The following is a 20,786-nucleotide window of genomic DNA, read 5'->3' as shown; positions in this document are numbered from 1 at the left end:
TGGGGGAGACTCTTCTGGAAACCAAGAATATAGCGATTCGGGTTTAGTTTTGCCTTGAGAATTAGTTACAGTTTATTCACATAAATATATATTTCGTTTAGGTAATCATATAAATTATGCAATTGTTTTGTTTTTTTTTTTTTTTTTTATTTTTGTTTAATTTTACGATAAGAAGCGAATTTCTTTAGTGTTTAGTGTGGATCTAAATAAATAGGGGAATTGCTTGTATAATTTGTTGTTCTGTTTGTCGTGTTGGGGGTTTGTGTGTGAGTGTGTGTATATGTACTTTTTGATATATAATATTAAATATACATAATTCAGCTTGATCTTAAAAGGTTTCTGTTTTTATATGCAGCTTCGTGTGGTAGCATAACACATTTTTGAGTGTGTGGCATGTGACATGTGGGTTGTCTTTTAATTCTTTTTTGTTTTTGATTATATCTCCATTAGGTTTACAACATAGGAAAGCAGTAATTTACTAAAAGTTAGAGTTTATTAGTTGCATACACATATTGCCATTATAATATATATATTAATCTATTAACGGTTTCCGCATGCGAAACGCTCGAACGATAACTCTCTCTCTCTCTTTAACTCTGTTTGATCTATCATTCTATAATCGATATATATCGATCATGCATCCTACTAACTGTTAAGGCCCTTTCGCTCAGATACAAGTGGGTGTGTGTTGTGTGTGTGTGGTGTTTCGTAGACATGGTAGGGGGGGATATTACATATAAATCGAGATAGTTTTTACAATCTGTTATTCATGCTCTTGATCAGGGGGGACGTTTGACGACGGTTTTAAAAATAATCATCATATAATTTATTTTTGCACATGGATAAATACAAATTACAAATATAAATGTGTATAATATATATATAAAAAATTTGTTACCAAAATATATATACGTAGACGCAAAAAATAGACAATATACAGAGAACTTGACTACAATTAAAAAAAACATGACATAAGCATAATCAGATTTTAGACTCCTTCTACGAATAGTAGTACACTCGAAACAGTTCATAACTCCCATTCCACTATAGTCCTAGGCGTTTTCGTTTTATATATCAAGCACTGACATCTGTGATTACAGTGGGTGTTTTATGGATGTACATATATCCGTGTGTTCATGACTGTTTGTTTGTTTCTATCTTTGATTGTGTTTACAGGCAACCTATGTGGAGCTGCTCCTCTCACTACAAACAGTATCAGTATATCGGTATAAGCATCAGCAAATAATTTCAATTGAATTTTCCTTTTTCTATTTTTTTCCATTTTCATTTTGTTTTTGTTTTTTTTGTTTTAATAAATAATACCGCACGATTCGTTGGCTCAACGTTGTAAACTTAACTTACAGAACAACTGTGCAAAGTTGGGCAAAAATATAAGCGGGGAGCAGGTGCCCGCCCAGCAGTGAGGCGCTGTGGATGCGGATTCCTATATGGATGGGGGTTTCATGTTATAATGGTATGTCGATACCGCGTCTGCATCTTCGATTCCTTCCTTCCTTTATTGCTCTCGCTTCGGGCCCGGTCCACACAATCTGAATCTCCGGGTGATCCGCTGAATCTCGCATTGTTCTTTAAACTAGGGGGGTTGTGTCTACTAATTTTATATAATTTTCAATTATATACGATGCGCTTCGTCGGCGCTCATCCTGCGTCCAACTGCAGGCTCAAGTTATACTCAATGTAAGCATGCACTTTCAACTTTTGAAGCGAGTTCATAATTTAATTAGATTAGAAATTGCATCAAATGTTTCCTTTTTTGTTTCTTTAGCTTAGATTTTATGCTTTACAAACAGATTTCTTTGATATAGAATTGCTTCGCAAAGGATCCCCCCGACTCTCGGGCAGTTCATCTCCCATAACTCTCGCATTTTCTCCTTTCCTTTTAGTGTTTGTCTTAGTTCTTAACTAATTTTAACTTGCTGCAGCTCGTATTCGTTCTCGTATACGCGCCCCAAACAGGCTCACCCTCAATCCCGGCTCTGATTCCGATACCGATTCCGATTCCGATTCAGATCTATCTATATAATCTTTACGTTTATGTATATAGGTTTTTATAAGCTTTTATGTTTTCCTCTTTTTAGTAACCATAATTTGTCGCACTCTCCACTCGCATTTGCATTCGCATTCCTATGTAGATCTCAATCCTATTAATAAATACTCCAACTCCACACACATTTAGCTATATCAAGATTTAGGTTTAGAAAACAATCAGGTTTGGTTTTCTCCTCCAATTCACAGCAACGATATATCTAAAGATTCAAGAAGATGTCCATTAGTTGGCTTCAATTGAGGTTGTTCCATGAAGTTACCTTTATTCTCGTGACTATCAGCAGTGACTAGCGTGGTGGTTGCCGCTGTGCTCGTCAGCAAGCTGTTGTTATTGTTCAAGTGTAGATCTTGTGACTCGATACTCAGGTCGATCAGCTGAGTGGCAGCTGGGGCGACAGCATCCTGCAGGAGGTTAATGTCGCTAAAAAGTATAGAATTATTAATAAATGGTAGTATATAAGGGAAGGAATTTGTATAGTTTATATAATACAAAATAAACAAAGATTTCTTGATAGTTTCTCTCTAAATTCTTGGCAATCAAACCCCAAATAAACACCTACTTTTTGTTGTTGACATTCTCGATGTGGCCATTGCCATTGGCCACCGCTGGGACTGTGTTGCTTCCCTCGAAGTCGGCCAACAACTTGCCGTTGCTAACCTGCTGCAGATTCTTGGCATTCTCGTCGATTATCATCGTCGATAAGCTGTTGATGAGCGAGTTCTCCTTATCTAGCACCGATTGCTCATACATCGCCTGGCTGTTGGGCGGCTCTGAGGCAGTTACTGTTTCAGCAGGCGTTGCATTTGGCGTGGGTGTGGCATCTGCAGAACTGGGCGAACCACCAGCCGAATTGTTGCTGCTGTTGGTGTCGCTGTTGCTGCTACTGTTGTTCGCAGGTGCCGTGGCTGCAGGAGCTGCTTTGTCGCTAGCATCCTAAAGGGATACATTTTGTTGAATGGGAGTCTATAAAGATTAGATGTCACTTACCTTGGAGGGAGCTGCGGCTCCTCCTTTACGGGTGCGCGACATAATCGCCTCGACTCTCTTGCGGCGCTCTTCGCGCTCCTTCTCCTCACGCTTGAGTCGCTCGGCCACCTCGACGCGCTGCTTCTCCGCCTCCTCCTTGGCCTTCTTCTCGGCCTCCTCACGCTCCACACGCTGTCGTTCCTCGTCCTCACGCTTACGCTGCTCCTCCTCCTCGCGTTGCTGTGCTTCCTAGAACCAACAAAGAAAAACAAAATGGTAATTAGTAAATGTATTGTTCCTTGAATGGGCGTTCCCCAATTACCTCGATGGCCTTGCGCAGGCGCTCCTCCTCACCACGGCGCTGCTCCGCGGCCAGTCGCATAGATTCTTCCTCGAAAAGGCGCTGGCGCTCGGCCTCCTCCTCCTGAGCCTTCAGCTCGGCCAGGCGCTCCGCCTCCAGTCGTTGGCGTTCCAATTCCGCCTGTCGTTCGGCCTCCTCGCGGGCCAGGCGTCGTCTTTCGGCCAATGCGGCCTTCGCTTCCTCCTCGGTCGTGATCTTTTTGGCCATCATCGATGCTGTCATCAGGTCAGCTCCCTCTGGCGGCGTCAGCTCTCGCACCTCCGAGTTCTCCTTGCTGCGCGACTGTTTGCTGACAACAACCTGCTCCTGGGGCTTGGGGCTGGATTCCTTCTCCGTGCCCTCATCGGACTTCTCCTCCACATTAGCCGAGGCAATCTGTGTTACGGGCTCTGGCTCTGATGGCACAGGAGCAGCTGTCTCCACTTGACGTGCCTCTTCCTCCGTCTTCTCGGAGTTCAAGGCCTCCTTCTCGGCCTTGCTCACTGCCGGAGCAGCAACGGGAGTCTCGGCAGTAACTGCAACCGTTGGTACTGGCACCTCTGCGGGTGCAGGTGTTTCAACCACCTTAGCCACTCCATTCTGTTCCGGAGCTGGAGCTGCGACGGGCACAGGAGCGGGTGCGGGAGCAGGAGCAGGAGCTGGTGCTACTTTTGTGGTGGTAGTTGTAGTACTGCTGCTGGTGACGATCATAGACCTCGTCATGGCAGAGGTATCCTTGGTTTTTGGCTCCCTGCTGAGCCGGCTGATCCGTTCTGAGCTTGCGGTGCGATTTGGCAGAGCCTTTGAAGCTGATGCTGCCCTCGGCACCAAGGGTTCCTTTAAAATAAAAAGTAAATATGATTGTTTTTTCTATTTTTTCAAGATCTTACTCTTTTTGAGGGAGTTTTCTTTTCGGCACTCTGCCGGGATGAGCTGGAGGTCACAATCATAGAGGTGGACATAAGGTTCTGTGTTCGTTTGGGGGTCGTTTGTGCGGACGGCGAGGCGGCTGTCGTTTTAACGGGCGGCTTCTGATCCTTTTTAAGCTTGTTTATCTCTGAAAATGGAAAATATATCATTATTTTTGTTTTGCTCGATCGCTGGAGAGACTCACCCTCAAGAGACATGCCCGTGCCAGCGATACTGGCGGGCCTTGGCTTCCTGGGCGCTGTGGCCGGACGCCTGTTGACCAGACCGGATGTGGACATATTTGTCGATGTGGACATGGCGCTGCCGGGCCTTGAGCTGTTGAAGTGTCCACCGGGCGTGGCATTTCCCGATCGCGAGCCTAGAGTATCAAATAAAGGTTAGAACCGTCGCTGGGAAGGGCAACTTCAAGGGGTTGGGGTGTCAGAATTTATGGATGAGCTTATGTCGAGCACCAAATAAAGCGTACGTGAGTTTTTGACCGTCACCAGAGTTTATCATTATTACTGCAGGGCATAACACGGAGGGGAGGGAGGAAACACAAAAACCAAATGTAGACACGGGTTAATCAAATCACCAATAGACAGATCGGACTTCCATCCGATCACATAGCGAGCAAATAAAATAAGGAGACACGAAACAATAACCAGGAGGACCAATAAACATATACCAGATACCATTAGGAGATGTGGACACCATCACAAGTGTGTAATTCTTAACTCTATTAATATGAGAGTGGATTAAAGGGGCGGGTGTAAACCATAATAAAGTATAAATGATTGATCTTCACCGTGAAATAAATCAAATAATAAAAATGTTTAGAACTAAAGATACATACGAACAAAACGACCGACAGATGGCGACACGCAGCATACAATATGGACCGAGGAAACCCCAAAAAATATATGATTTTTATGATTTTTAAGGATTTAGATTGTGGGGAAATGGAAGTAATACGTGAAGTACTAAACAAGGTGATTAACTCATTGAAAACTACATTAAAAAACCTAAGAAATGTATTGGTTTCTGTGTACTTTAGTGTGTTTTTTAGTCAAAAAATACAAACAGAATACGAACTTATGATCTTGAAGCAAACTAAATTCGCAAAATAAATAGTTTTTTTAATGGCTTTGTCTTTAAAATAAATGGATCTAAATGATATATATTTTGGCTAATGAAGTGACAAATTGTTTCACAAATTGCTGCTCAGATGAACTAAAAGACAACCTCGCATCGGTCGTTCTTCGTATGTTCTCTATGGATCTACATCTACGGGGGTAACCAAAAGCCTATGTGGGTGTTCTTGTTGTTCTTGTGTTTGTGGTTGTTGTTGTTGTTGTGTGGTGAAAGTTCAAGTTAGCCAATTGTGGTGTGCTATAGCTGGCTAGTTTCATTTTAATGTGGTTTGTAGTGGTTCGCTATCGCAAGACACTCGAGGAAATGAGTAAAATGGCTACAACACTATTCGCAATCTGGAGAGGATTTCGAATTAATTTCAGTGTATACTGTATAGTGTTTAGTGTTCAGTGGATAGTGTGGGTGTAAGTGGTTGTAGTGGTTGTGGCTGTGGGAAGTAGTTTCGAGATATGGGTGATTTCGGTTTTTTTTTTTTTGGTTTAATCGCACACACCTGCATTCACTAACAAACTAGCAGAGTTCATGAGCAACAATGAGTTGGGATCGAGATCGAGAAAACGGTGGTGGTGGTGGTTGTGGGGGTTAGTAGAGATCGCATATTGCTGCTGCTGGCCACGCCCGGTCGTTTTTAGGTTCGCGTTCGAGCGGAAGGATGCGGATGAGGCTGAGGCAAATGATGACTGGAGGTATTTCTTAGTTGCCGCTGTTTGCAGCCCAAGTGTGGACTGGCGGTGCAGATTGTGGTGGTTGTTGGGTGGTGTCGAGGTGGTGCTGCCATAAACCGACCAACTGCTAATCTGGGTCATGCTCTTACTGGTCGAGTCGCGCTGCCCTCCGGCTCCGCTGCCCAATGGCCGGAAACTGGTCGAGATCCCTCCGCCCAGGGAGTACTTTCCACGCGAGCCTCCTCCTCCTCCTGCGCTGCCACCAGCCAAGTGGGTCATGCTGCGGGACATGATACCGGCAGCACTGGAACTACCACTACCGGCACTGCCCGCCCGTCGAGCGCGAGCACTGCCGGACGCACTGCGCCGGCCCCCGCCGAGGGAGGAGGTCTCGTCTAGCATCTCCAGTTCCCGTTCGCGTCGCTCCCGCTCCAGTATGGCCCGCACATGCTCTCCGTTGCGGCGTATGGGTTGCGCCAGCTGGTCCAGGCGGTTCATCGAGTAGGCGCGTCCTGCGGTTCAGTTGAAAGTTGTAAGTGGTTTCTTGAATCGGTTCTAGCCCGGCTCTGGCTGTGGCTCCTTAGCTACACTTATATATCTACAATCAGTGGCGCTCTCCATAATGGGGGGGCTTTCATTTCAAAGTATGAGTATGGGTTTCCATAAGAATTACATAATAGAAGGATAGTAGAGATCCTCCAACCTCTTTCTCATTCTTCAAAATGATGTCCACGCCCCACTACTTCGATGGCTGCCTCAGATACAGGAAGACGGCACAGAAAAAAAAGAGTATGTGGACAAACTGGGCTACAAAATGCTTTTTACAAGTGGGCGTGTGTCTGATGTGTGTGTGTGGGTGTGGCGTGTGTAACATAGTGGTGCATAGAACAGAGTTCGGTGTGGCATAGTGGTGTTGTGGTGCTGGAGGAGAGTGTGTGTGCTCCTTAACTTTGTTTTCAATTTCACATTTTCACTCTCTGCCTAGGCAGGGGAGGCACCCACCCACTCGGGTGATGGCAACAACAGAATCATAGTAGGGGTCTGGAGAAGGGTCCGGAGAACTTGGTCCGAAATGGGCTAACCAAAGGAAAACACAACTAATTGTATGATGGAGGATGGAGAGCTGATGATGAGGCGTAGCTGGACGATGAAGCTGAGATCGCAGGATAGGATCATGATCATGATAGCTATTGAAGAGTTGTGTGGTGGTGTGCTGGATGGGGGGTGAATGGGGGAGGTCTTCTGGGTGAATCTTACCTGGGGTTCTGGCCGGCGTGGTGCTCAGGGAGCCTCGCGAACCATAATGCCCGTCTCGGGGGCTGGGTATTGTCGGCATGAGGTCCGTTTTCCTGCGGTAAACGCTTCGGAACACCATCGCTGATGTATCAACGTTATCTTCTGCAATATTTTTTTTGTTTTTTTGGTGTTTTTTTTTTGCATTTATGATTTTCTGATTTTGATACTTGATTTTCAGATGCAATGTCGAAATGGTTTTTCAGATTTCGACCTCAACAAATAATACTTATGGACTAACAACGAGAAAAACCAAAGCGAAGTAGCTAACAAAAAATTGGGATGGGAAAGTTTTTACACTGGTTTGATTGGGAGATCTTTTATAAGAATATATATTATGATCTAGAAGATGTAATAGGTAGATTAATAATATATATTCTTAAGATATTAGTCTGCATATTTACTTTAATATAATTATTTCTTAAAGTTTAGATATCATTTTCATTAGGATCATAACAAATATCATCCTAAAAGTAATTCCTCTTTGGAACACAGTGTAAAAACTTTAAAAAAAACAACAACCATGCTGTTAGGAGTCAACTCCTACATCTTTACAATCTTTATCAGACATCAGGGATAATAAAAATCAGGATCAGAGCTATAGACAAGGCAGATCAGTAGGAAGGGAAAATATCATGCAAACTGAGGCGCGAGACATGCCATCGAGGGTTAAAGGGTCTGGGTAAGAGACAAACAGTTAAGAGCTTACGGCGGCTTGGGGGTTACGATTACGAGGTTAAGTTTGGGTCTCTTGGGGTGAAGATATAACGGTATAAACAAAAAATCAGGGTCAGAACGAGTGGTAAGTAAGTAAAGGTATTAAGAACAGGAGCATAAGAACGTGGAGCAAGAGTTGAGCAGAAGAAGAGTAGTAGAACCCTCACCCTTACGATACGAGTTATGGTTGTAGTTTTGGCCTGTAGTTGTGGTGCTTGTTGTTGTTGTTGTAGTAGTTGTAGTTGGTGGATGGGGTCTGTGCGCTGTCTGTTTGGAGGCAGAAGAAGATGTGGGCACTGGAGGACGCGCCGCCGCCGGCCCATCGATATTGATCTCGCTGCCGGCAATGGAGAGCGAGAAGCGCTTGGGCGGCTCGTCATTGGAATAGCCCCAATTGAACACCTCGTACATGGACGAAGATTTACGTCGGTGATCTGTATGAGAATGCGCGTTGTTTTTTTTTTGTCGGTATTTGGTTTTAAAGAGAAAGGTGGAACTTTAGAGGTGTGACTGCTGTTTGCTTTTGGGTGCAAATTATATTCGAAAACAAATCAAAAGTAAAAACAAAAAATGGTTGAAGAAGGAACTGTAAGGTGATCGTGCCAGTTCAAGTGGTTGGGTGTCTATATAATAATAATTATAATAAAAAAACATGACATGTACACGATCTGGGCACAGCGGATAGTTATAGAATCTCTAGTTTGGGGAGCACATGAAGATAAAAAAAAAAAAACAATAACTGGGATTCGTAAATTACAATAGTTACAAGTGTCTAGGGTAACGATAACTGCAAAGTAAAATTTAATCTCATTATGTGTGTGTGTTTTGGTGTCTCTGCGGGTATATTCGAGTGTGTCGGTGTGTGTGTCTTGGAGGTCTTGGATTCAAGTACTGCCGGAGGCATTGCAACTCACCATCGTGTCGATCCGTCGAGGATGAGGCACGCTTCTTAGCACCACTGTCGGCAAGTTCTCGCTCCGAACTTCGACGTGAGAGCGTGGCGCCCGCAACGTTTGATATGGATGTGGACCTAAAAGAAGGGGCTTTATTATTGTACATTCTCTGACTAATAATATCTAAAAATATTTGCATGTCACTCGCATTGCAAAATGCGATAATTGGTCATGTGTGAAGTGGTCGGAAAATCAACCATAATAGTAGTTCAGATAACAAATAACAAAATGCTTAGAGCTTATGGCCTTATACTAATGAAATCACGTCAGACTCGCAGCATTGTTATTTCGGTCTCACCTCCGCTGACCCCAAAAGGCACTGGGCGATACCAGACCATAATCCGCGGGCACATCCAGCAGGCGAGGAGTCGAAGATCCGAACGCAAAGCCAATAGAGTTTCTGTCCCGCTTCTTGATTTCTATTCGGGAGTCGCGTTCCTAAAAGGGGGACAACACCATTAAAAAGAAAGCATAAAATCAGAAATATTTCAGAATACATACTAGATTCTTTTTGAGGATGTACTCGCGACGCTCTTTTTCTGCCTCGACTATGGCCTTCTTGCGCTCCTCCACCTGGTGGCGCTTTTCTGTGTCCCGGACGCGAATCTCCTCGATGCGGCGCCGACGCTCCTCCTCTTTCTGTTCCCGATACCTCTGGGCGGCCTCTGCCTGGGCGCGCAGTTCCTCGATCTTCCGCTGTCGCTCCTCATTCTGTCGGTCACGGGCGTACCTCAGCTTCTCCTCCCGGTCTTTGGACGCTAAAAAATTAAGGGATAGAGAATACATTAGCTATCAACCAGTTTAAATGTGAAATTAAGTAAACATTTTCAGTTCGCAGGCAAATAAAGGTAAGACTTCGGTCGTCTGGTTGCTACCTGTGGCCGAAAAAAAAATCAATAAAAATCTGCTTTATTTCCATTTTTTTTCGGCTCTTGCCGGCGAGTTGCTTACAAGAAGTGGCTGAGCTGACGTCATTGCCGATGTACGCTCGCTTTGTGGGTCAATTGACAAACTAGCATGAAGCTACAAACACAAACACAGGGGTACTCGAACGCCCCCGCACTTGCGAAAAAAAGGGGGGGCCTCAAAATAGGCGAAAAAAAAATAGAAAGCAAATGCAAGCGCACATTTTGTTCTATTGAAATGACATTGAGGAGAAAAGAATGCGGCTGCCAGGGGGGCTGAAAGGGGGTGGATGGTTCGGCATAATAAACAATAATAATAACAAATAATAATAATAAAAATAGCAGTATTAACATGCGGCTGTGAAAGTCTGCATAATCAAAACAGCCGGGACTTATCGCGGTTATCGGTTAGAAGTATTTTTGGAATTTAATGACGTAAGTGAGACTACAAAGAACAACTGCAAGTCAATCTTGTCAGCCGTTTTAGGTGTGAAAAGTTCTAGTGTGGAAAAATAAAAAAAACGGGAAAATTATCAGCCGACAAGGTCACAGTTAAGTTCCGTGGATACTTACTGTCTGAAAAGGGGTAAGGTTAAGGTTTCTTTTTCGGGAGTTTTATGCAAAATTAATGACTGATTTTATAGTTTTAAGATTCTTTTTTGGGAAAACCAAACAAGGTGCAGCTTTTATTGATTTTTTTTAACAAAACTAATCAAGCTGAACAGCTAAAAGTTTAAATAAAATGGTACTCTTTTTCAACCCCTCCTCTTTTTTAAGAAACTTTCCTATCTATTTTTGATATGAAAAGATTTAGTGAGATTTTATTTACACTTCCTGGCGTGTAATTGGCATGTCATGTGGAATATCAGAGGGTTAATGCCCCGATAAGGAGGCCTGTGGGTGCCATTTGGTTAGTGAGATCATGCGAGCAGGCAGGCGGGTGGGGGTTTGGCCAACGGAATGCCAACTACCTTGAGAGTCGTCTTCACCGCCGTTGCTAGTGCCTGGACTGGTGGCAGTGGTGGTGCCTTGCCCGCCCACCTGGGCAAACCAATGCAAAGTTGCGCCGGCGCTGACGCCGCTGGCGGAGATCTTGGCCTCCGACATGGATGATGCGAATGTAGATTTAAGTGCGTGGGCGGCTGGAGTTAATTTTAGAGAGTATGAAGTGCCTGGGTGATGGTGCGATGGTTTGGTAGTGCCAATTTTATGTAACCAAAGTGATAATCCCGATCGAAAATGCTCACCTTTACGCTCGGCGCTGCCCTCGCGGCTGTCGGCTCGCTTGGATGTGTTTTCCACTGAAAGTAGATAAAGGCTGTGAGTGTGCTTTTCCATTTATCCGATTTGTGCGGAGTTTCCTCCTGGCCGAGGCAGGCAAGTGCGGAAAATCAATTTGGAAGGCCAGGCTAGGCCAGGCCAGGGGAATGGCTGGCGAACAAACACACACAAACAAACACAAACACAAACGACAAAGCTAACGCCGCAGCTGCAGCGCAGCAGCTGCGATGACGAAGCGACAGCGACAGCGACGGCGACGACGACGTCGGACGGAAAATGTTTTTCTATCCTCTGGAAACATGGACTTATTTATAAACTCAAACTTCGGTTGGGGGAGCACAGAACACACGGCATCAAAATTTCTCCCATCCGACTGCCAGGCACTTCTTTTTTCCTATTTTTTTTTCTTTTTTCTTTTGCTTTTTCACTCAGAGTGCCGTTGCTGCGCAGTCGACCAGCACTTTGTGGCGATGGAAAACGGTCCGTTACGCGATTTTCCTCGACGGCCTCCACTTAATCCGTACGCGCACAGGCTTATCCTTTGTCTTTGCACTTTTTGGGGCTATTTTCAATGCGTACCTTCGGGATTATTCGAATAATTTTCGTGGCCAAGACTCGCCATGTTTCATTTGTTCCAGTGTTGTCAGAATAGGCAGTGTTGCCAGATGTCGATATTGATTTCCCCTCAAAATCTATCGTCTAACCATGATAACTCACTAAAAAATCCCGATTTCCCTCTAAATTTAAAAATGGAAAAAATGTAAGGCAATCCGTGGCGAAACATCAATGTTTTTACAAAATAAAAAACTTGACAAACTAACATATTAACTAGCACTTGAATTTTCTTGAATGTGAATGTTATCTTTGCTAGAATCAAAAAACACTATATTCCAAAATAAAATACGCAAAATAGGCCTGTAAACTTTCTCCTCTTAATTTTATTGCAGTCAAGTCTAAGTAAATCTAAGGGGAATCCCCCAAGCTTCACAGCACTAGACAGGAACTGCCAACTTAACGCACGACTTAACAGAGCTGTTATTTCTGTTAACTGATTTCGATAACTAGTTTAGTCGAAGTTTTAGTGTTAGGAAACGCTGAATGATTTGAATCCAGGATAAGGATAGTTTTTAAATGTTTATAAAGATTTCATCCATAACTTTATTGTTTTCCTTATATATAAGTATAAAAAAATGTCGAGCCTAATGAGACTCGGCGGCCATACAAAGTTTGGCCAGCAGGGCAGTGAGCTGCAGCAAGGAGTTGATTCCATCGACGATTTTCATGTGCGTAATGCCAATTTCTCGGATGAAGTCCAGCTTCAGCTGCTCGTCGATATTAACGCGCTTGCAAACGCGGAATATGTTGCCGATGATATCCTCCGGCGAGTAGCCAAGCTTCCACAGCTTAGACAAGATCTTGTAGGCTTTGTGGATGTCATTGGCGGCACAATGATGGATCATCTCTTCCAGCAGCTTGGGATGCGGTTCGTCACAAACCTTGAACACGTTCTCCATGGTAATGTCGCCGAAGCCCTGGGCGGTGGACTGTAGGTTATTCAGGGCTTGCCGCATGTCACCCTGGGCGGTGAAAACAATGGCCTCCAATCCGTCATCCGTGTAGTGGAGCTTCTCCCACTTGGACACCTCCAGCAGTTTGGCCAGCACCTGTGAGTCCGAGAGCTTAGTAAACCGCAACATGGCGCAGCGGGACTGTATCGGTTCAATTATCTTTTCACTGGTGTTACAGGCCAAAGCGAATCTCGTGGTGTTGCTGTAGATCTCCATGGTGCGACGTAACGCTTGCTGGGCGCCCTCCGTCATGCTGTCCGCCTCGTCAAGGATAACAATCTTGTGCCGGCCACGCGGCAATGTCACCTTTTGCTGGGCAAACATCTTGATCTTGTTGCGGACCACATCGATTCCTCGTTCATTGGATGCGTTTAGCTCGAGGACAGCTTCCTTGTAGCTGTCTCCCAAGAGTATCCGGGCCAGACACTGAATGGTTGTGGTCTTGCCCACGCCAGGAGGTCCCTTTAAATAGACAAGTCAATATAATTTTCAAAATCACAAGCTTACATGGTAAGTTTACCGCAATAATAATATTGGGAGCATTTCCCTGGGTGGCGAAAACTGATAGGCGCGCCACGGTGTCCTCATTACCCACAATCTCCTTGAACTTCACCGGCCGGTACTTCTCGATCCAGGGCAGGTGGTTGCGTTTGTCGTCCCCAGTAATCTCCGGTTCTTCTGGCATATTTATAGATTTAAATCCTAATTCGCAAAACAAAATGTGACGCTAAAATGTCGTGCTGCCAGACTGAAGGAAAACCCGCGAAAATCATGGGGCTGCCACTTCGGGTGAAGTCATTTAAACGCTTCACAGCACTTTCCGTCATTCTCAGCACTGGCCGCAATAGCGGAGGAAAATAAAAGAATTTAGGTGGCCAACTGGGCGAATAAGACTCGGAAATGCAGATGCAAACGTACAAATTGGTGGTCGTTGGCGGCGGCGGCGTGGGAAAATCGGCCATAACGATACAGTTCATCCAGGTGAGTCCCCAGGACACACAGAGAAGAGGTGACGTTTTATTCGTCGGAGAGGTGGTCGACCCGAAAGGGGCGCGGCGGGGTGACGAGTGGGCCCTTGTTTTGGTGAAGCAACAAGCGACATCTGTGTTTGGACATGCGTGTGCTGCATAGTTTCGAGCAGAGATCATCGATGCCACACCCCCCCATATGTACTCCATTTACGGAGTGGCGGACTCAATGGCCAAGCGATGCTCGGGGAGATTGAAGAGCATCGAAGAGCACCCCCGTCTTTTTGGGTGTGCCATGGTCACGACCACGACCACGGCCCGACCGACCGTTTCCATTTATTTATAGTCATTTGCGTCATCTCCACATCTTTCGTGTATATACAAAGCACGGTTGATTTTCCCAGAGATATAGAGCATAGCGCACATACATAAATGATAATAGTGGCGTCGCCTTAGACGTATGTAAACAAATCAAAGGCCCAATGATAAATATCCCTCAGACTGAGTCCAACGTAAACTAATTTATCTTGATCTTGCGTTCCAGAGCTACTTTGTGACAGATTACGATCCCACCATCGAGGACTCCTACACGAAACAGTGTGTTATCGACGATGTGCCAGCCAAACTGGATAGTAAGTGCAGATCGCTTCAATCTTTCTTATCTTTTGCTAAATGTCTAATCTCTTTGTAGTTTTGGACACTGCTGGTCAGGAGGAGTTCAGTGCCATGCGGGAGCAGTACATGCGCTCCGGGGAGGGTTTCCTGCTCGTCTTCTCGCTCAACGACCATTCCAGCTTTGATGAGATACCCAAGTTCCAGCGCCAGATACTGCGCGTCAAGGATCGCGACGAGTTCCCCATGCTGATGGTGGGCAATAAGTGTGACTTGGAGCACCAGCGTCAGGTGTCGTTGGAGGAGGCGCAGAACACCAGCCGCAACCTGATGATCCCCTACATCGAGTGCAGTGCCAAGCTGCGGGTGAACGTCGACCAGGCATTCCACGAACTTGTGCGCATTGTGCGAAAGTTCCAGATCGCCGAACGGCCCTACATCGAACAGGACTACAAGAAGAAGGGCAAGAGGAAGTGCTGTCTGATGTAAAATGAAATTATCGAACGGAGAATCTCCTGGATGCAGCAGAGGCACCCACCACTTAACGAGTATAACACCAAATTTCGAAACACGCGACGACTGAGCTTTGAATTCCGTTGAGAAGACGATAAACCAATAACCAGTGAACGTCAGAACCGTAACCAGTAACCGCGTAACCATGTATTCGCGTTAACGAGCCCAAACGAAGTGCATTTCATACCTGCCCAGGTGCATGCCAGGCGCATTCAACGAAAGAATCGAATAAGCTTCGCCACGAATAGCTACGAAGAATCGAAGAAACTCAAATCGCAAAACACAGATACTATACACACAAACACACACGCATGCATAGTTAGATAAACATATAAAACAGATTTACACGCAAAAAAACACAGATAACATATATGCATTCATATATATATATATATATTTCTAAATATATTTTTGTAATATTATTTGTTGGCCAACGACAACAATTAAGGACGAATGTTTTCTATGATTATTACCAATCGTGGCCGGCAAGCCATTTGTTTTTATAATGCAATAACTCCCCAGAACGTTTGTTTCGATCAAGCCAAAACGTAATAATGTGTTATTGTAATTTGTATTGTTATTTAATACTAATATAAACGTATATATTATATACTGCTTACAATCCGATTTTTTTGTAACAAATTGAGTGCCTCGTTCTCGCGCGTAGAAAGCTAAAAACAAAAAATCTATATGTTCCGAAATCTAAAATCGACCTTAAAAACGCACAATGAAAGAATGCATAAATTTTTGTATATTATATTGACAACTGCAAAGCGCACAACTCATTTTTTTTAACCATAACCGTAAACCGTAACTCGAAACCCGTAAATGTAACGTATTTTTGTACATGTCCCTAGCCAGATAATATGGTTTATTGTTCGCCAAATGTATTGCAACAATTGCTTCAGCCGCAATCTCGTTTAACTCTTATACTGCTTAATTTAACGAACTTATTTAATGGTATATAAATAAATATATTATTATATTTAATATAAAACTTATGCGCAATTCTAATAAACAAATGGAGAATCACAAACGCTTCCACATAGACGAAATCTTTTATTGTCTGTGACGACTGCCCTGGATGGAGATTCTAATTATAAGTCGAAGCCTTTCAAGTGGTCTGCTAATTAATTGGATGCTAGGAATAGCATCCTTTCGGAGTCAAATGGGGTATAAAAGCAAGCTGTGCTGGGGTAGACCAGCATAGAAAGCAGAATGAATCCCAAGAGCGAGGTCCTTGTTGCTGCCGTGCTTCTCCTTCTGCTGGCCTGCGTCCAGTGTCAAGTGAGTTGGATTTTAAAAAGGAAAAATATTAAAATATAATAATACAATTTTTTATTTTAAAGCTGACATTCTCGCCGGACTGGGGCAAGAGATCAGTGGGTGGTGCCAGCGGCGGGTCAGGATCCTTCTTCGAGCCCTCTCAAGGCAACTGCAAAACCTCCAACGAAATGCTCCTCGAAATCTTTCGCTTCGTTCAGTCACAGGCACAGCTCTTCCTCGACTGCAAGCACCGTGAATAGAAACAGGATTCAACTTCGGATCTCGGATTATGTCTAGCACACACACACACACATGCACTATCTATATACCCATGTATCTATATATATTTATAATCGCACGTTATCGAGGTAGTCGTAGTCGGCATTTAGATTTAGAGGAATTTCCGTTTTCGAACAATAAATAAGCGCATCCAAAATGTAATCCCGGCATCAATGATGAACTCGAAAGATCCCACAACCTTAGTGGGGGCTTTACCTTATCATCCTTCACCTTTTCAAGTTCATCCCTCGGCCAAAAAAAAACCTGGCTATTACTAAATTCAAATTAAATTTAATTTTATTTCAATTGCCACAATTAAATCATTTGACTCATGATGACACCCATCGCCTAATGGACTCCGCTGGAGCTTAAGTTCCGGTGTGTCAGTGGCCCATGGGTTCAGTGCGTCAACGAAGTTCATAGGATTAAAATGTGTGCGATCTCCGGCTCCCAAAAATGTTCAAAACACATTAAAATTGTCTTAATTCTTTTGATGGTTTCCGTCTCCTCGCCCGTCAAGTGTAAGTTCTGCGTATATTTAGATTCTGTTCACCAGTTTGTCGTATTTTTAAAATTTACTACCAGATCGTGGCAATAGATCTGTTTGAATTATGTGATCGTTTGATATAATTTGGTGTCATTCCGCTTAATGTGTCAACATAAACAAATGTGGGGCCTCAATGTTCGGCATTCTGGCGTCCAGCAAATGATTTGAACAGAGCCCACCCCCGGAATGATTTTAATCGAGTGCCGGACAGACTAGACTGGCCCAGATATTTTAATTTCCCCCAGAATTAACGATGCATTTCGGTGTGAATTCGCTATAGTTGCAATTAAGTTGGTAAATAATGATAAAGCCTTTTTAGAAATGTGCATTTCCCGTAGATGGTTGGGCCAGTGATTAATAGTTTAATCGTTTTGTGTAAAATTTAAAAGTGGTTTTAGATTAAAATGATTATACAGGTTTTGCATTTCATTAAGGAACCTTGAGCAAAAATACTTCCATAATTGTATAGATATTTTTACTATGAAAATATGACATTTTTATAATATTTTTACTACCAAATCGTTGATTGAAAATGATTGTTTTATGATAGATTAAATGATTAATTTTAAATGATAGTTTGAGTCATTTTTGTACCTCAATTTTATTTAAACCGCTCCTGGGTTGGGCATTCCACACGATTCTTCGGATAATTGTGTCCCACTAAAATACAATTGAATTAAAATCATTACGTACTGCCATGCTCCACTTGGCCAAGCTGCAAATGGCCAAAAAACGACTAGTCGGGGGACAGTTGCCACCTGGTGGCCCATCAGCACGGACGGAGAAATCGGATTAATCATGGTTTTGTTGGACGAGTTCTGCGTGAAGGTGTACTTCTGGCCGTTTCTGTCGTATTTGGCCAGCATCAAGGGATGGTGTCCGCTGTATCCGCCAGGTTACTATCCAATCTACGCACTGCCACCGCCGCAGCCACCGCTGCTGCCCCAACCACCGCAGATCCTACCGCCGCAACCGCCGATTGGTCCGCCACTAATACCGCCTCCCAACGCTTTTCCGTCCACACCTGCAGTGATCCCCACCTTCCAGCCGACACCGCCGTTTCCCCAGACGCCAGTGACACCGCCGCTGATCCCCACCAGCAGCAGCACCACCACCTCCACAACGCTTTCAACGACCACCACGACTACGGCTGGTACTACGAGTACCTCGGCTGGAACCACCTTGCCAATCCCGGTGCCGACGTGTCCATCGCAGCCCCTGGTGTGCCTGCCGGGTGGATCTCGTCCTCTGCCAAATTGTCCTTGCATCGATCCTCGCCAGCAACAGAACTCACCACTGGTCTCCTCTCCCGGGCCACAAGTCGGTTCGGATATGATGGTCTTCATGCCTCTGAATTCCGGACGTAGGAGGCGTCGTCGCCGACGACGTCGGATGCTTTTCTAAGATATCCTCCTAAAACCCTCAACACCCAACACACACACTACCTCTTCAAAAAGAAACACCACAAAATTAGTCAAAATAAACGATCACAAAGATTCAAACAAATCGAATTGGCCAACTAAATTCCTTAAAGACAAACTGAAACCAGAAACCGTGTTCCTTGCCACGCCCCCTCCCAGTCACAACCCATATTGCTCTCCTCGTTCTTACAGCCCAGTCCTGCTACGATGCCCGATCCCAGCCCGGAAGCTGCCTGCCTCTGACCTCCTGCCCCCAGCTCATGGAGGAGTATCAGGGTCAGGGGCAGGGCAATGATTTCAACACCTTTCTGGGCCAGTCTATATGTGGTTTCGATGGCTCCACTTTTATGGTAACTCTCTGATCTATATTTTTCTAAAAATAGCCTACAAATACTCACATAAGTGCTTGTCTGGTGCACATTAAATTTAAATTAAATTATATAAGTGGATAATTATTTTTAAATTGTATTTTAAATTTTTTATTTATTCACTTAGTTTTTTTGGTGCATTCTAATTTATTTGTTGGAAGTGATTAAAATATTCACAAAAAAGGTTTAGCTGGAAAACATTGTAATTTTTTGTTTTAACTTAAATATTATTACTTGTTTATGTCTGTTCCGGAATATTTAGGAAAGGCAATTACTTTATTTACAAATTTAATCTTCAAATAAAATAATAATCTATGTACTTGTGTATCTCTGTATAGGTTTGCTGCGCCTCCAATCGAGCGGATAATGCCAGGAGTAGAAAGGATCTAGCCACCACCGCTGCCCCTTTCGGTTTTTTTCACTTCTCGCCTCTAAGTGGGGGATCCACAGCCCCTCCAATGGTCTTCCAGCCCACTCCACCTCTTAACCAGGGATCTATAGTGGCAAGACCAACTTATAATCCACCGCCTCCACCACCACCTCCACAGAATACTGTTCCACAACTACCAAGCACTTGTGGCATAAGTGGCGCCACATCGAACCGCGTAGTGGGTGGATTGGAGGCCAGAAGAGGAGCCTATCCTTGGATAGCTGCTCTGGGCTACTTCGAGGAGTCCAATCGCAACGCTCTCAAGTTCCTCTGTGGCGGCAGCCTGATCCACTCCCACTACGTGATCACCTCGGCGCACTGCATCAATCCCATGTTAACCTTGGTGCGTCTGGGTGCCCATGACCTCTCGAAGCCCACAGAAGCGGGAGCAATGGACTTTCGCATCCAGCGAACAGTGGTCCACGAGCACTTCGATCTCAACTCCATATCGAATGACATAGCCTTGATCCAGTTGAGTGGAGTGAATGCACCACTGCCAGGTAAGTTTCCCACTGAGATCTTTAATAATAATTTACTTTTAATATTTCATATTGCCTTCCAGCCAGTATAGCTCCCATTTGTCTGCCTGAGGCGGCCAAGTTTCTGCAGCAGGACTTTGTTGGCATGAATCCATTTGTGGCAGGCTGGGGAGCTGCCAAACACCAGGGACCAACCTCACAGGTGCTGCGGGATGCACAGGTGCCGATTGTATCCCGGCACAGTTGCGAGCAGAGCTACAAGTCCGTCTTCCAGTTTGTCCAGTTCAGTGACAAGGTGAGCCCTAGAGGGGGATCCCCCAAAACATCGCAAGCCTAATAAATCCTTTTCAGGTTCTTTGTGCTGGAAGCTCCAGTGTGGATGCGTGCCAGGGGGATTCTGGGGGACCACTCATGCTGCCGCAGGTCAGTTACAAATCTCTCAGAGATTTCCTCTCAATAATCTGGCTCTGTGAGTCATCAAACGAGTTTCTTGGCCAGGTCTTCAGCCGCCAAGGTTTCCCCGTTTATTACCCAATTTCGGTGACACAGATAGGTTTTCGTTGGTTTGCGAAAACGTCAATGACTTGCTAAAAATATGATTATTCTTCTTACGCCTAAATCAATGTCTTTAATTATATGGTTTAACCTCTTTTTTGACTTCCAGCTGGAGTCCAACGGCTATCGATTCTATCTTCTTGGCCTGGTTTCTTTCGGCTATGAGTGTGCTAGACCCAATTTTCCGGGTGTCTATACGAGAGTGGCCTCATACGTTCCATGGATCAAAAAGCATATCACATCGGCCTAGCATGTGACACATCACCTGCCGAACATTTTATTCTGATGACACATGTAAAAAGTACCTTTAAATCCTAAAAACACATTCCCACCGCAATATCCGCAATAAATATCATGTTTTATGTCCTTATTAAGGCTTATTTACATCTTTGAACAAGGGGAAATTTTGTTTATTCGTGTTTAATCTTTTAAATCATGCTTCATCAAAAAGGCTGGGCAGTAAACAATTAGATATGCAAATTTTAATATAAAATAAAATTTAACTTTTTATTGCATAGTAAATGGATA

The 20,786-nt window shown here is 44.3% G+C and overlaps 5 protein-coding genes across 19 annotated transcripts; 3 read left to right on the top strand and 2 right to left on the bottom strand.

Moving 5' to 3' along the window:
- Positions 1 to 102: 102 nt before the first annotated feature.
- Positions 103 to 11,938, bottom strand: LOC6506523 (ensconsin). Of its 14 annotated transcripts, none has more exons than XM_032454606.2 (16): positions 11,832 to 11,938; positions 11,219 to 11,272; positions 10,943 to 11,143; positions 9,568 to 9,824; positions 9,365 to 9,504; positions 9,028 to 9,143; positions 8,281 to 8,547; positions 7,361 to 7,501; positions 5,932 to 6,615; positions 4,489 to 4,662; positions 4,265 to 4,431; positions 3,357 to 4,211; positions 3,056 to 3,283; positions 2,628 to 3,001; positions 2,328 to 2,488; positions 103 to 2,267 (listed from the first exon to the last, which is right to left on the bottom strand). In XM_032454606.2, exons 1-16 carry the CDS (start codon positions 11,872 to 11,874, stop codon positions 2,251 to 2,253), a joined length of 3,879 nt encoding a protein of 1,292 aa, XP_032310497.1. In that variant the 5' UTR covers positions 11,875 to 11,938; the 3' UTR covers positions 103 to 2,250. The 14 variants fall into 14 exon arrangements, with proteins under 14 accessions (XP_032310497.1, XP_032310500.1, XP_032310502.1 ...); XM_032454609.2 differs by having other exon boundaries at positions 6,253 to 6,615; XM_032454611.2 differs by lacking the exon at positions 5,932 to 6,615.
- Positions 11,939 to 12,376: 438 nt separating this feature from the next.
- LOC6506522 (replication factor C subunit 2) lies at positions 12,377 to 13,579 on the bottom strand. The gene is made up of 2 exons (XM_001957684.4): positions 13,341 to 13,579; positions 12,377 to 13,282 (listed from the first exon to the last, which is right to left on the bottom strand). Exons 1-2 carry the CDS (start codon positions 13,503 to 13,505, stop codon positions 12,452 to 12,454), a joined length of 996 nt encoding a protein of 331 aa, XP_001957720.1. The 5' UTR covers positions 13,506 to 13,579; the 3' UTR covers positions 12,377 to 12,451.
- Positions 13,580 to 13,659: 80 nt separating this feature from the next.
- On the top strand, positions 13,660 to 15,961 carry LOC6493423 (ras-like protein 2). Its single transcript, XM_001957685.4, has 3 exons — positions 13,660 to 13,801; positions 14,333 to 14,420; positions 14,480 to 15,961. The coding sequence occupies exons 1-3, from the start codon at positions 13,721 to 13,723 to the stop codon at positions 14,887 to 14,889; spliced, it is 579 nt and encodes a 192-aa protein (XP_001957721.1). The 5' UTR covers positions 13,660 to 13,720; the 3' UTR covers positions 14,890 to 15,961.
- Positions 15,962 to 15,985: 24 nt separating this feature from the next.
- On the top strand, positions 15,986 to 16,620 carry LOC6493424 (adipokinetic hormone). The gene is made up of 2 exons (XM_001957686.4): positions 15,986 to 16,200; positions 16,263 to 16,620. The coding sequence occupies exons 1-2, from the start codon at positions 16,132 to 16,134 to the stop codon at positions 16,437 to 16,439; spliced, it is 246 nt and encodes an 81-aa protein (XP_001957722.1). The 5' UTR covers positions 15,986 to 16,131; the 3' UTR covers positions 16,440 to 16,620.
- A 121-nt stretch (positions 16,621 to 16,741) lies between these two features.
- LOC6493425 (venom protease) lies at positions 16,742 to 20,625 on the top strand. 2 transcript variants are annotated; one of them, XM_044715116.1, is made up of 6 exons: positions 16,742 to 16,979; positions 18,619 to 18,776; positions 19,133 to 19,724; positions 19,787 to 19,998; positions 20,055 to 20,126; positions 20,368 to 20,625. In XM_044715116.1, the coding sequence occupies exons 1-6, from the start codon at positions 16,889 to 16,891 to the stop codon at positions 20,506 to 20,508; spliced, it is 1,266 nt and encodes a 421-aa protein (XP_044571051.1). In that variant the 5' UTR covers positions 16,742 to 16,888; the 3' UTR covers positions 20,509 to 20,625. The 2 variants fall into 2 exon arrangements, with proteins under 2 accessions (XP_044571051.1, XP_032309760.1); XM_032453869.2 differs by lacking the exon at positions 16,742 to 16,979 and adding an exon at positions 17,634 to 18,392.
- Positions 20,626 to 20,786: the final 161 nt, after the last annotated feature.

This window comes from Drosophila ananassae, chromosome 2R (genome assembly GCF_017639315.1).
Source record: "Drosophila ananassae strain 14024-0371.13 chromosome 2R, ASM1763931v2, whole genome shotgun sequence".
Lineage (NCBI taxonomy): Eukaryota > Metazoa > Arthropoda > Insecta > Diptera > Drosophilidae > Drosophila > Drosophila ananassae.
This window is presented reverse-complemented; position numbering and strand designations above follow the sequence as displayed.

Coding starts and splice junctions, on each gene's coding strand:
- LOC6506523 (XM_032454606.2), bottom strand. CDS start 11,874: ATGGCGAGTCTTGGCCACGAAAATTATTCGAATAATCCCGAAG. Junction 11,144..11,218: donor GGGCAGCGCCGAGCGTAAAG/GTGAGCATTTTC, acceptor ACCATCACCCAG/GCACTTCATACTCTCTAAAA. Junction 9,505..9,567: donor ACATCCTCAAAAAGAATCTA/GTATGTATTCTG, acceptor TCCCCCTTTTAG/GAACGCGACTCCCGAATAGA.
- LOC6506522 (XM_001957684.4), bottom strand. CDS start 13,505: ATGCCAGAAGAACCGGAGATTACTGGGGACGACAAACGCAACCACCTG. Junction 13,283..13,340: donor CTCCCAATATTATTATTGCG/GTAAACTTACCA, acceptor GTCTATTTAAAG/GGACCTCCTGGCGTGGGCAA.
- LOC6493423 (XM_001957685.4), top strand. CDS start 13,721: ATGCAGATGCAAACGTACAAATTGGTGGTCGTTGGCGGCGGCGGCGTG. Junction 13,802..14,332: donor TAACGATACAGTTCATCCAG/GTGAGTCCCCAG, acceptor CTTGCGTTCCAG/AGCTACTTTGTGACAGATTA. Junction 14,421..14,479: donor TGTGCCAGCCAAACTGGATA/GTAAGTGCAGAT, acceptor ATCTCTTTGTAG/TTTTGGACACTGCTGGTCAG.
- LOC6493424 (XM_001957686.4), top strand. CDS start 16,132: ATGAATCCCAAGAGCGAGGTCCTTGTTGCTGCCGTGCTTCTCCTTCTG. Junction 16,201..16,262: donor TGGCCTGCGTCCAGTGTCAA/GTGAGTTGGATT, acceptor TTTATTTTAAAG/CTGACATTCTCGCCGGACTG.
- LOC6493425 (XM_032453869.2), top strand. CDS start 17,804: ATGGTTTTGTTGGACGAGTTCTGCGTGAAGGTGTACTTCTGGCCGTTT. Junction 18,393..18,618: donor GAGGCGTCGTCGCCGACGAC/GTCGGATGCTTT, acceptor TCGTTCTTACAG/CCCAGTCCTGCTACGATGCC. Junction 19,999..20,054: donor TTGTCCAGTTCAGTGACAAG/GTGAGCCCTAGA, acceptor AATCCTTTTCAG/GTTCTTTGTGCTGGAAGCTC.